The following is a 13,189-nucleotide window of genomic DNA, read 5'->3' as shown; positions in this document are numbered from 1 at the left end:
AAGCACAGTTAATCTCAGATAGAGTATGTAGTTATTTCTTTCTGCTATTGTGAAATAGCACGAAGCAGGAGAAGAATGTGTGGCTCAGAAGTGTAAAACACTTGGCAACCTATCTAAGGGACAGAATTGTGTTTACTGAGAACCTAAAGGCAGCACGGAAAACCCTCTCCCCAGGTACCACTTTCCTCCACTGGTTCACAAAATAGATTGGACCATTACACACTGAGCATTCTATAAGCAAGAAAGGGAAAGAATTCCGCAGTTAAAACTATATTGTCCAATAATGTAGAAGTTATTTCCTTTAGTTTATTTTGTTTATTGATTTACGTTTTGTCTACGCCAATAAATAATTGTGCAAAGTTTTAACTTGATCAGAGAATGGGTGTGGGAGAAATAACTGGTTCAAACTTTTTACCAGACAGAGTGAGTTAATATAAGCTTTAGAAAAAAAAAATGAAAGAAATGTGTATTTTTTTTTCTTTTAATTACCTCTGGTTGGAAGGGAAATAAAAATGAAATTGCTAATTTTTTTTACGATAATTATAAATATGTTTTAATGTTTTTCTCCCCCCCCCCCCCCATCTTTCAATAGTTTTGTTTTATCGGCGTTTAGTAGAGGGGATGAGCCTGACTTTGTGGGCCCATAGGCCTTGTTTACGGCATGGAACAAGTTGTACATGTCGTGCTTGTCAGCGAATAAAATCCACTATCACCTCTTTACAGAGGAAAAGGGAAAGTATTCATCAAAATTTGTTGTGTAACCTCAGCTGCACTGTATTCTCTCCCTTTAACTTTCATTTCGAAAAGGTTCTATTTAAAGGAATTCGAACTGGCGTATTGTCGTGGGGGAAACGCATGTGGGTCTGTTTCATACTTTTAAGCCATAAATGTACATACAGGACATACACATATCGTTATTACTGCCATGCTTATTTGTATGATGATGCAACATTTTCTAAAACGAGAAAAAGTGCTCAGCTGTAGTGGTCCAAGCGCTAATTTAAAACTTAATACCACTTGTGTAGTGCTAGGAAGGTTGAGTGATGATAGTGGTACTAATTATTTAGTACTCATGAAATAATTTTAGAAAACTGCTTTTATATAAGTGTTTCATGTTACACTGTATACAGTAAATAATAAGGAAATGACTTGTAATGATATTATGTTGATAAAAGAGGCCAACAACAAGAACAATAACAATTAAAAAAAAAAAAAAGATAATACCTCCTTTCTACAGCTTATAGATCGATTAATTTGCTCTTAATAACTAGTGTTATCTCCCCCCCCCCCCCACGGAAAAGATACTGGTTAAGCGGATGTATAGATCTAGTAGACTCTAGACTATTTCATAGATAGACCTTTAGGTCTAGACTTAGAAGACGATGATGCGCAAAATTGGCCTGAACATTCATTCAACGCGGAAATACCCGCAGACATATGGTCCGTTCAAGAGAAATATTTTCTCCTTCTCCAGACAAATTTAAATTTGTTTCTTTTTTCTACTTTCAAAAGTTATAACGGACAAACTATAGTAATAAATACTACAGTATTGAGATATATGGATGTAAATATGGAGTTATTCCCATTGGATAAGCTTTTTTTTTTTAAATAAATATTTTTATTTTAATTTTTTTTTAAAGGAATTTAGAAATAGAAAAATAACAATTGTTTCTGTGCATTGTTTCTTTGCGTATGTCATCTTATCTTATTTCTTGTGTGTGTGTGTGTCTCGTTTTGACCAATAAACAGAGAACAGCATTGTATTAACTGACTTTCATAAGGTCCTAACAAACTAAACACTTTCTTTAGGCGTTCAAAGGTTACAGAACTTAAAAGTAGGTTTAATGTTGACCGATGTCAACCTTTCTTCCTCTTAGCTAAAACTTACTTTAGCTCTGCCAAGCCATAATGTCCATTAATTAAAGTGGTTACTATATTTAGACTGACTTTCACTTTCTGCTTTCATTGCTAAGAATGTTTACTCTTAAAAGAAAACTTTAAAAAAAAATGTTTGCTGGCATTACATAATATCAATAATGCGGACCTGGCCAAGTTCAATAAGTCTGTCACGTATGGGAAACAGTAATCGATTCTCTCTAGCCCTCAAAGAAGGGAGCGTTAACATGGCATAAACGAATGGGAATCGATTACCTTGTAAAAATAAAAGCTTGTTAACGATTATAGATCTTTGAATTGAGTGGAGGCAAGAGTGATTTTGAAAGCTACCGCACATGAGAGGATAGGAAAGAGGGTGTGTGGAAAGAGTGACTCACTCACTTTCTTGCCCACACAGCTCACAATGCCTAGAGGAGTGAATGATTGAATAGATAGACTGTATGGGCTCGTTCGATGACAGGATCGATTCTTACCATTAGAGGGTGACAACGGCTAAGTGCGTGCGTGCCTTCGTGTGTGTGTGTGTTTGGGAGTGTCAACAAATGTGTATGTGTGTGTGTTTGAGAGTATGTGTATATGTGTCGCTGTGTGTGCGTGTGTGCTTGGGTGTGGGCCTGTGTGTATGTGTTTGGAAGTGATTGTATCTGCGTGTGTGAAAGGGAACGCTCTGAAATAATTATGAGCCAGACGCAACATTTTTATGCCTGGTAATTTTCTTGTGAATTTAGACAGGGCGTCCCTCTGACGTGATCCGGCCTGCGGACTGCACCCCATTCTCACTGATGTTATTTCTGTGTTATCGTGCCTGTATAAATATTGACGAAGTACAGTTATTAAATTTGCACGGCCTTAAACGTGATGCAAACATTGTAGGCAGTGGCGTAGCTAGGGTGGGCGTAGCGAGGTCCAAATTTGAAAATCCGCCCGGACCCCCACTTGAAAAGAAGGGGAAGGGGGGGGGGCAAAATTAGTGTCTGAAAATGTTTTTACATTAAATATTACGCCATTATCTGTCATGCTGTCGAATGTCAAAATACAGCCCCCCCCTCCTAAAGAGTTCAAGCCACACAGGCCGCCCAAATTCCTAGCTACTCCAGTGATTATAGGCCTACAAACAATTTATTTTGCTATAACTATAAAACAAACAACCAAGATAATATTGTTCATATTAATATTGCATGAGTTGCAACAAACAAACCTGATCGTAGTACAGCTGTATCAATGATTCCTAGCCTAATTATACTACCATTAATTCTATCAACACTATCTTTTTAATGGAAATTTAGTTTTTAGTGTCGGTAATTATTTATTATCAGATTAAATTTTCTGATCTGGAGATCTGCGTCGTTTGGTTTCCTTGAATAGTTTGGCTTGGTAATTCACGACGCTTGATACTCATATTGATATTTTCTCTATTTTCTGCAAACTTTAAAAGCAGACTTTGCAAATAATTAGTACATAATTAATGACGATTTCAATTAGTAATAAAACGACATTATCGGACCATCAAACAATGTTATTAGAAAAAAAAATCTACGATTAATTATTTTATTATCGATTTTTTTTTTATTTTCCCGCCACGTCGTGCATAAGAAAGTTTTCGATGTAGACACAAAGTTTTTGAATTGTCGTCTGCTACTCTTTTACAGCTGTCTTTAACTTGTCTGTTGAATTATTTAAAAACAACTGACCTAATTAGCATGAGACACTTATGCAACACACGTTGTCTCGTTTGTCACTCGACTAGCCATGCGTGATGGAGAATGTCCTGCAGATATCTCCCCCCCCCCCTTTTTTCCCTCTCTCAAAATCAACTCGTAGTTGCAGACGACAGGGAAGCTTCTTCCTATTGGCTAGTAGAGGACTGTGACCATTGGCTAACAACAGTGTGTTGTAATGACTGGGCCAAATGGTTTTAACTGAAATTTCATACAGTTGATTTCTACGTCTTTATGTATTTAGTTTATTATTTAACAGTTTTAATGTTAATGTCTCTATTTTCTCAGTTCTCCCCCTTACCTGTCTCACATATTGCAATAATTTCTATTTGTACACAGTGTGTAGCCAAAATATTCGTTTCACTTATAGTATCTGTCTGTCAATATCTGTCAGTCTCGGTATCTCTCTATATGTCAGTCTGCCTGTCTGTCTCTTTATAAATATATCGGAGAGGGGGCGGGTGTGGTGGCCGAGTGGTTAAGCGCTTGGCTTCTGAATCTGGGGTCATGGGTTCGAATCTTGGTGAAGACTGGGATTTTGAATTTCGGGATAGTCAACCTAACTCTAATGTATAACTGACTTTAGCTGGGGAAAGTAAAGGCGGTTGTCTTATTGCTGGCTACATGACACCCTGCTCGTTAACTGTTGGCCAAAGAAATAGATGAGTTTAAAACATCATCTGCCGTATATAGATCGCAAAGTCTGAAAAGGAAACTTTATATATAGGTCTATATATAGACAGAGAGTGCAATGGACTAGTTATTTGTTTCTGCAAAGTAAAGTTCCTCTTTCAGACCTTACTATCTTATAGGGTAGACAATGTAAAGATAATTTTTTTTTTCTGTGGCCCACGGTTAACTAGGGTGTCGTGTGGCCCACGGTTAACTAGGGTGTCGTGTGGCCCATGGTTAACTAGGGTGTCGCGTGGCCCACGGTTAACTAGGGTGTCGTGTGGCCCATGGTTAACTAGGGTGTTGTGTGGCCCACGGTTAACTAGGGTGTTGTGTGGCCCACGGTTAACTAGGGTGTTGTGTGGCCCACGGTTAACTAGGGTGTTGTGTGGCCCACGGTTAACTAGGGTGTTGTGTGGCCCACGGTTAACTAGGGTGTTGTGTGGCCCACGGTTAACTAGGGTGTTGTGTGGCCCACGGTTAACTAGGGTGTTGTGTGGCCCACGGTTAACTAGGGTGTTGTGTGGCCCACGGTTAACTAGGGTGTTGTGTGGCCCACGGTTAACTAGGGTGTTGTGTGGCCCACGGTTAACTAGGGTGTTGTGTGGCCCACGGTTAACTAGGGTGTTGTGTGGCCCACGGTTAACTAGGGTGTTGTGTGGCCCACGGTTAACTAGGGTGTTGTGTGGCCCACGGTTAACTAGGGTGTTGTGTGGCCCACGGTTAACTAGGGTGTTGTGTAGCCCACGGTTAACTAGGGTGTTGTGTGGCCCACGGTTAAAGACGGTGTTGTGTGGCCCACGGTTAACTAGGGTGTTGTTTGGCCCACGGTTAACTAGGGTGTTTTGTGGCCCACGGTTAACTAGGGTGTTGTGTGGCCCACGGTTAACTAGGGTGTTGTGTGGCCCACAGTTAACTAGGGTGTTGTGTGGCCCACGGTTAACTAGGGTGTTGTGTAGCCCACGGTTAACTAGGGTGTTGTGTAGCCCACGGTTAACTAGGGTGTTGTGTGGCCCACGGTTAACTAGGGTGTTGTGTAGCCCACGGTTAACTAGGGTGTTGTGTAGCCCACGGTTAACTAGGGTGTTGTGTAGCCCACGGTTAACTAGGGTGTTGTGTAGCCCACGGTTAACTAGGGTGTTGTGTAGCCCACGGTTAACTAGGGTGTTGTGTGGCTATTCAATCATTCTTTTTCTTTGTACGACGTCTACTTGCTTTACTGTTTTTGTGAATTGGAAAAAAAAAAGATTTGCTTCAATCTTAATCAAAGATTACACCACTTGCTTCCCTTATCCTCATGTTGTTGCCTCCCTTTTTGTCAAAGAGTTATAATCCACATTTTAACGCTTTGTTTGAGTTCGGTCAATATGTCGATAGAGTAAAAACCAGGCTTTAACCTCTGAACTTTCCCAACTAATAATATTGTTTCATTTTTGCTTTCACGTCGCGTCGTAACACATTTATAGGAGTTCTTCGACGAATCTAAACATTTTGAGACTTTGCCAGGTCGAAGTGCTGTCTCTGACAACAAATTTCAATCCGTTGGTTTCTGTTTAAATAAAAATATGAATAAGCCACGATATTTAGAAGTTATGTTTTATTTATATTTTTATAAGCACGCGAAACAGTCTTGGGATACAGGAAGTCTTATTTTATTTTTTAATGCCTCTGTTTAAGTCAGGACCTAATGGAACCTGGAGGGCGGGTGGAGGGTGGAACCTGGACATAGAACTGAAAAACGGCTCAAGCGATTTTCCTATAATTTAAACAGTTGATGCATATCGCTGAGAAAAGAATTACTAGCTAATTGGCCACACGGAAATCTCTAGTTTAACCTTTAAATTTTTCAAAGTAAAACATAAATAAATGTAAATTTGGCTAGAGAAATAGATGTAGATCTAGATCTAACATCGGTTTTGAACGGACCATGGCGTTCTTGAAAGGACTATCGCTTTCGGGTATTTCCGAATGCAAGGCTTTATTAATTCAAGAGTTTAATAAATAAATGTTCAGGAAACATTTGCGCATCGTTTTCTAAGTCTAGATTTAAAAGCCTATCAGTGGAATATTTGTAGTAGATCTATACATTCGCCTACCAAGGATTCTTTCTCGAGGAGATGGGAAGCGAGCGAGGTAAAAAATGTTCCAATGTTTTTTAATGTACAGCCTAAAGACTATTGAGGGATACAAAATCGCTTTATAAGTTTAAATCTGATTATGCGATGTTAATATGCCTATTTAGTTCTATTTTTAAAGCCAAAATTGCAAGCTTGAATCTCAGTATTATATTTCGTAATTTATCATGGGAAATAATTTTTATTTTATTTTTTTTTCTTCCATTTCTTTCATTAGTCCCTACTTTAAAAAAAAAAACGTTTCTTAATTTTTTGTTATTCTTTATACGCCTATATCCCTGGGATACGAGCAATAGATATTCTAATAAAAGCCCTGTGAATGATGTAATAAGTCTCTAACCCCTCATAATCCGTTGTTACACAAAATTGGCGCGCTAGTTATTCCCCTTGTAACTCCAATGACATGCTCACATCTGCTTCCTGTTGTTATTGCTGTTGCTCGTGCCTATTACTGCATTGTTTGCCTGTGGTCGTCTGCTGGGGAAGGTACTCTGCGCATTCTTTTTTTTTTTTTTGGTCGCCTAGTTTACCAGTGATTCTCAAATTTTTATGGGTAGTTTTTCTTACTTGCGTATGCTAGGACAAATACATTGTAAGTGCTCTTTCTTCCTTAACGCCATCAAAGCAAGGACGGGGTTTGTCTGAATGAACCAGAAAAACCAATGAGTTAAAGTCTAACAAACACTGCGACATGTGCACATTGATAAGAGTAGGACGTAATTACCTTCTTATAAGAGAAAATATAAATGTGTATGCTGGTGAGTAAATTCACACATTAAAAAAAAGTAACAAAAAAAATTTACCCTGTTTTCTGTTAATCTCAAAAGAGTAACCTTGTTTACTGTTAAATTAAAAAGAGTAACCCAGATGTCTGTTTAATTTGAAGAGTTACATTGTTTTCTGTTAACTGCAAAAGAGCCACCCTGTTTTCTGTTATTTTCTACAAAGATTTCGTGTAACTTTCAATGAAATGCTAAGTATGCAAGTAGTATATCAAATAATTAATTCATACTTTGTGTTTGAATATTAAAGTAAACACAGCATTGGTATTTTATTTTGAATGGAAAACTAAAGTAATGAATATCCCAGCAAGTGAATGGAATCCTTGAAAGTTGAGTTATGAGCACAACCGGGGGGGGGGGGGGTAGGGTGGCTTAGGGGTTAGGCGCTAAACATCATCTGCCCAATAGATCGCAAGCTCTGAAAAGGAGGGGAACATCTGGTTTTGACTATGAAGAACTTATAATTTTAAATGGACAAATGTCTATTTCCGAGCCACAGAGAGAGAGAGAGAGAGAGAAAGAGAGAGAGAGGGAGGGAGAGAGAGAGAGAAAAAGAGAGAGAGAGAGAAAGAGAAACAGAGAGAGAGAGAGAGAGAGAGAGAGAAAAAGAGAGAGAGAGAAAGAGAGAGAGAGAAAGAGAGAGAGAGAAAGAGAGAGAGAGAGAGAGAAAGAGAGAGAGAGGGAGGGAGAGAGAGTGAGGAAGAGAGAGAGAGAAAAAGAGAGAGAAAGAGAGAGAGAGAAAGAGAGAGAGAGATAGGGAAAGAGAGAGAGAGAGAAAGAGAGAGAGAGAGAGAGATAGGGAAAGAGAGAGAGAAAGTGACAAGGAAATAAGAGTAAGAAAGAAAAGAGAGAAATGAAAGAAACAAGAGAAACAGAGAGAAAAAGGAGCAGAGAATGTCATTACTCTCTGGGTTTAGTCCGATAATGATACATAATTTACTATTACTTGCTTGTGTGTGTGTGCGCGTGTTTTGTGTGTATGTGAGCGTTCTGTTTTGAAGTTAATCCAGTTCTCCTATTCCTCTATTATTTACAAAAGCAAAAAGAGGGAATCGATCCGGCCCAGGCTTACATCTCTTTAGAATTTTAGTTGACCGTATCCATCCTGGTCGTCAACGCAGGGACGAGTGGCTACGTTTTGAAATCGGTAACCAAGCGCCTTTTTTTTTCCTCCTGTCATTGGTAGTATCGATTTTTCTTATTTGAAAGCCGTCCCCTCCCCCTTCTCTAGTGTTTAACGATCTGTCAATCTCGATATAGTTCCGCCTTTCGTGCAGCCACTGGCCGAGATCGATTTCAAGTAATACAGCTCCCCTTTTTTTTTTTTTTGGTTTTGAACGGACCCAATCGGATATCGATTATATCTGGAGGGGGAAAATAATAGAGGTGCGACGTATCGCAAGATGAAATTCCCCGATGCGCGGTGCTCACGCGATACCGCAGTTTAAGTATCTTGTGAAGTCGCGAAGACAAGGGGAAAGAATCAAAATCGCCCATGCGATATTCTCAAGATTTATGTGAGTCGTGCCAATTTTTCATCTCAGCAGACGCGAGGCATCTAAACAATAAGTGATAAGGATTAGTTTCGTATATATTGTTGTTTCGAGTTGTTTTCATATTGGAGAGATTTAGTTTCGTATAACTCAATAGTTTTAACCCATATTTTTGTCATCGTTAATAAGTGAAAAACTCTTATGCAAATGTGATGCATTATATCTAAGTTATGAGGCAAATTTAGTTTGCGATAGTAGCACACTGCTTTAGGTTGTTTTTTTTTGTTTTATTTTCGCGAGTGTGGAGTTTTGATTTCTAAACAAGTCACGTTGGCTAACCTCGTGGCCAAAAATCCCGTCAAAGTGGATGACCTTGAGGTCATCGAACTGATGAACGAGCGTTACAGGGAATCTAAGGCCTTGTTCCAAAGCAGCTTACTGAACTGGATATGTAGCGGTGAGGACCTACTTCTTATGGGGACAAAGACCAACCCGGTATGTTGACCCTCGAGTTAGGACCTACATAGAAGCTTAGAGTCTTATGAGCATATAGATTTCTAAATCTTTTAATCTAAATACGTATTGTTACCTGATTAAGTCAACAGATGTATTTTGAGAAAATTTAAACATTACAACTTTTAGGCTTTTTTTTGGTAAAGAGATTTGTGACTTCAATGACAATACAATTTTAGGAAGTTCAATTGCACAACCAAAAATGTATTACTTCATTTCATTGGTACATTCTATTCACGTGGACCAGTAATTAGAGCAGACCGTAACTTTCATGTTCTTGCTGCTCCTCTGTTGCTTTGTTAGAATGTCCACATCTCATTAAGTTTTCTATCGCTAACGCTGAAGCTTTTCAAGACCAGCTCGGCCTGACCTGTCGAAATCAAGTCAAAGCAAGATTCTGCGACAGCTCTCCTTGTGTAGAAGTGCAGACATTTCGCCATCAGTGCATAGATAATGTTGAGATGACATTGTGTACTAGAGATTGACGTCTATAATTCATAAGATTCCCCTGCTCTCATTTGAGTCTATTTTGGAGATGGTCCACATTCTTCCCTGTAACAACTCAAAGCATTAGGATCTTTTGTCAACGGTATTGATCGCTCTCACACCCACGATCATCGTCCATTCTCCTTCAACCTAAGATATCATCATCATCATCATCATCATCATCAGGGGAGGCGTGGTGACTGAGTGCAAAGCGATGTGCTTCCGAACCTGTGGTGGGGGGGGGGGGGTCGAATCCTGGTGAAGACTAGCATTTTTCCTTTCGGGATATTTAAGGGGCTTATAAGCCCACCCAGGTCTCATGGGTACCTGACATAAGTTGGGAAAAAGTAAAGGAGGTTGTCGCTGTGCTGGTCACATGACACCCTCGTTAACAGATGATCTTTACATCATCTGCCGTTTAGATCGCAAGGTCTGAAAGGGGTACTTTACCTTACTTTACATCATCATAATCATTATCACCATCAACAAACTCAAGTGAGTCAGGGCTTGAGAGGTTGAAATAAACTGTTACAAAAGCAATATACAAAAAAACAACAACTGTGGGTTCAAGCGTAATCATACAAAATGACTGGTTTTATTGCTTGAGCCGATAATATTCAGAACCATTCATTAATGATCCTTTTGTGCCCCATCTTTGGCGCTGATTTATATTGTTTATTTACACCTACATGGTCTTGGGTCCTGTAAAACGTTTGTTTATTATTATGTTCTATCTGTAGCTTGGGACCACCACCATCATCACCATCATCATCTTCATCATCATCATCAAACTCTATTTGAGTGACTTGAGAGGCTCAAATCCTCTCTTGCAAAAGCCCTGGACAGAAACCCTGCTGTTTTGCGTAGTGCATACATGCCACCATACAGGTCGAGAATTTTTGGTTTCCCAGACCTGTCAAGACGGAGATCAGCAAGTCTGGGGCAGTCAAACAGAATATGAGGCACGGTTTCCTATCTTCCCCGCAGCGGGGGCACCGTGAAACAAACTTTGATTTTAGCCGTGAGAAATATGAGCCAACAGGACACTGTGCTATAATAGCTTGCTCAGGCCTGGACAGCCTCTATCACGGGGAAGTGAGGTCAGGGCGCCTCATGCGCTCCCAGACTTCACGGGCTTTGGGACTATAGACTTCTACGCCGATTGAGTCACTCTGCCAGTGCCATATTTGAAAGTCTCTGAATTGCCCAGTTCAATTTAAAAAAAAGTATTAGCAATGCTTAAATCATTGAAGCAAACTTCTGATCAATTGTGATTCTCGAGGGCTTCTTCAATCTCAAGCAATGGCAGCAATGTCCCTTTACTGATACTAGAATCACCATTTTGTAACTAAACTTGAAGGCACCCTAGGGTAGAAGACTAAATGATAAGCAGCAGTATTGCATAACAGAATAATCCATAACCTGGAAGTACTGAAACATTGCCCGATAAAATACCCAGAAAGACACAAAGATATTTTGTTTCGTTAGCTAAGACCAATTCGTGTTTGGCAAAGAGTTTATGGTCACGTCTCTGGGACGTCTTGTGTCAACCTTAATTAGTCGAATGCATATTAAATATTTACCTTATTGCAACACTCGCAGAGATGTCAATTTAAAAGTGCAGGTTTTCTCTCTTTGTCTCTTTCTCCCTCTCTTTGTCTCATTTTCTCTCTCTCTCTCTCTCTTTGACTCTTTCTCTCTCTCTTTGACTCTTTCTCTCTCTCTTTGACTCTTTCTCTCTCTCTTTGACTCTTTCTCTCTCTCTTTGACTCTTTCTCACTCTTTGTCTCTTTCTCTCTTGTATACACGATTTCTCTAGTCCTTCAATCTTTCACCAACTCTTTTCCATTTTCTTAATTACTCTCTTTTTCTCCCTTGCTCTTTTTTACTCTTTTTCGCTCTTTCTGTCTCAGAAATTGCTCTCATTCTCTTTATTCTCTCTCTTTCTCTGTTCCTCCTTACCCCTCTCTCTCTCACTATGTATTCCTCTCTCTCTCTCTCTTACTCTTTCGTTTTCATAGAATTGTCAGATAAAAATAGAAATGAAATAAATACTGCAACAATAACAACATTGTTGTTTTTTTTCGGTTGAATGTGTTTCTGTGTCCCATGACGTCATTTTATCGCAATACTCTTTTTATCTTTCGATTCAATGATTGGGAAATGGTGAAGTTCTTTCTAATTAAAGCACTAATTAAACATGCATAGACAAGAGTCTACGTGTGAGGTTTACAGAGCAGTGAGAGACAAACTTGAGTTCACTCAGTGACTAGGCTGGGAATAGTTCAATGCCTTAGTCTGCTTTGCCAGGATGCACAAACATAAGTATTGAATAAATTCAACATAATATCAAGCAAAATGTATAAAAATGCTTTTTAAAAATAACATAACTTATCTAAGGGGAAGAACTCCGCACCTACAACTATATCTCTCACGAATGTAGAAGTTAATTTTCCTTTTTCGATATCAAACAAAATAATAAATTACCAATAATTAATTGACTTTTTAGTTAATTGTTTAAAGTTTCAACTTGAGATTGGGTCTGGGTGAAATAACGTGTACATTTTTTTAAGGGAGAAAACCCAACATATTTAACCATGTCTATTAATTGTAAAGACTAATTTCCCTTGTTGTTATGAAACAAAATATTTAATAACCAGTAATTAATTTACTAATTGATTGATTTTTTTTTTAAATTTATTTATATATTGTCTACGCCAATAAATAATTGTGCAAAGATTCAAATTGATCCGAGATTGGGTGTAGGAGAAATAATGTGTGCAAAATTTTTACCCGATAAACAAACAGACAGACAGACAGACAGGGTGAGTTGAAAAACACAAAATAAAGATACTAAAATATATAAAAACTCTAACCAATAATACATTTAAAATTATATTCAGAATTTGTCAGCTCATGTTACCCATTATTTGTATTCATATCTGTTTTACTTTATTTTTAACTGAAATTTTGAGACCTCAAAATGAATAACGATTGGATAATGATCGTAATTATATATACGAACGGAATTTTTAGCTTAAGAAATTATTAGTCTGATAATTTTTTTAACTCTTAACCAATAAATATTTTCACAAGTTTCTTTCTGTTTTTGTTGGAATATTGTGAATTAGAAAAGACAAAACATTACAACGACAACAAAAGCAAAACTCATTCTTATCTCGGTCTCAGCACTTCATTACTGATGAAGTCTACATCTCTAAGTTGTCTTCTATAAAATAAGATAATCGACAGGAGAACAAAATTGGTCTAGTCTATTATTTGTGATCACTGTCTTATTTGTTTTCTGCGATGGTAAAATTTTGAATTCGTGTCCCAAAAAGGTGCTTTCTGTGATTGAAATCAGTTAAACTTTCTTAACAATGTCTTAGTGCCGTTCATTTGTTGGTTTTCAATGAGTTCATTAAGTTTATATTCAATTATTTACTACATGATCTATATTTGTTTATTATGATGGCATGAGTAAGAAAGAACTA

The 13,189-nt window shown here is 38.2% G+C and overlaps 1 protein-coding gene across 6 annotated transcripts in view; it reads left to right on the top strand.

The window, feature by feature from the left end:
* LOC106069993 (cys-loop ligand-gated ion channel-like) overlaps window positions 1–13,189 on the top strand; it is a 138,000-nt gene that overhangs the window by 98,796 nt on the left and 26,015 nt on the right. The window contains exon 1 of one of the 6 annotated variants that reach the window (XM_056013731.1): window positions 8,586–9,191. The exons of the other annotated variants lie outside the window; for them this stretch is intronic. Coding sequence (XP_055869706.1) covers window positions 9,087–9,191 — 105 coding nt within the window. The 5' untranslated portion in view covers window positions 8,586–9,086. Of the gene's footprint in view, window positions 1–8,585; window positions 9,192–13,189 lie in introns of those variants that run through there. 6 annotated transcript variants of the gene reach the window in all.

Source organism: Biomphalaria glabrata, chromosome 16 (assembly GCF_947242115.1).
Source record: "Biomphalaria glabrata chromosome 16, xgBioGlab47.1, whole genome shotgun sequence".
In the NCBI taxonomy this organism is placed as follows: Eukaryota; Metazoa; Mollusca; class Gastropoda; family Planorbidae; genus Biomphalaria; species Biomphalaria glabrata.
The sequence above is the reverse complement of the archived record's forward strand: the minus strand, read 5'-3'. Positions and strand labels throughout refer to the sequence as shown.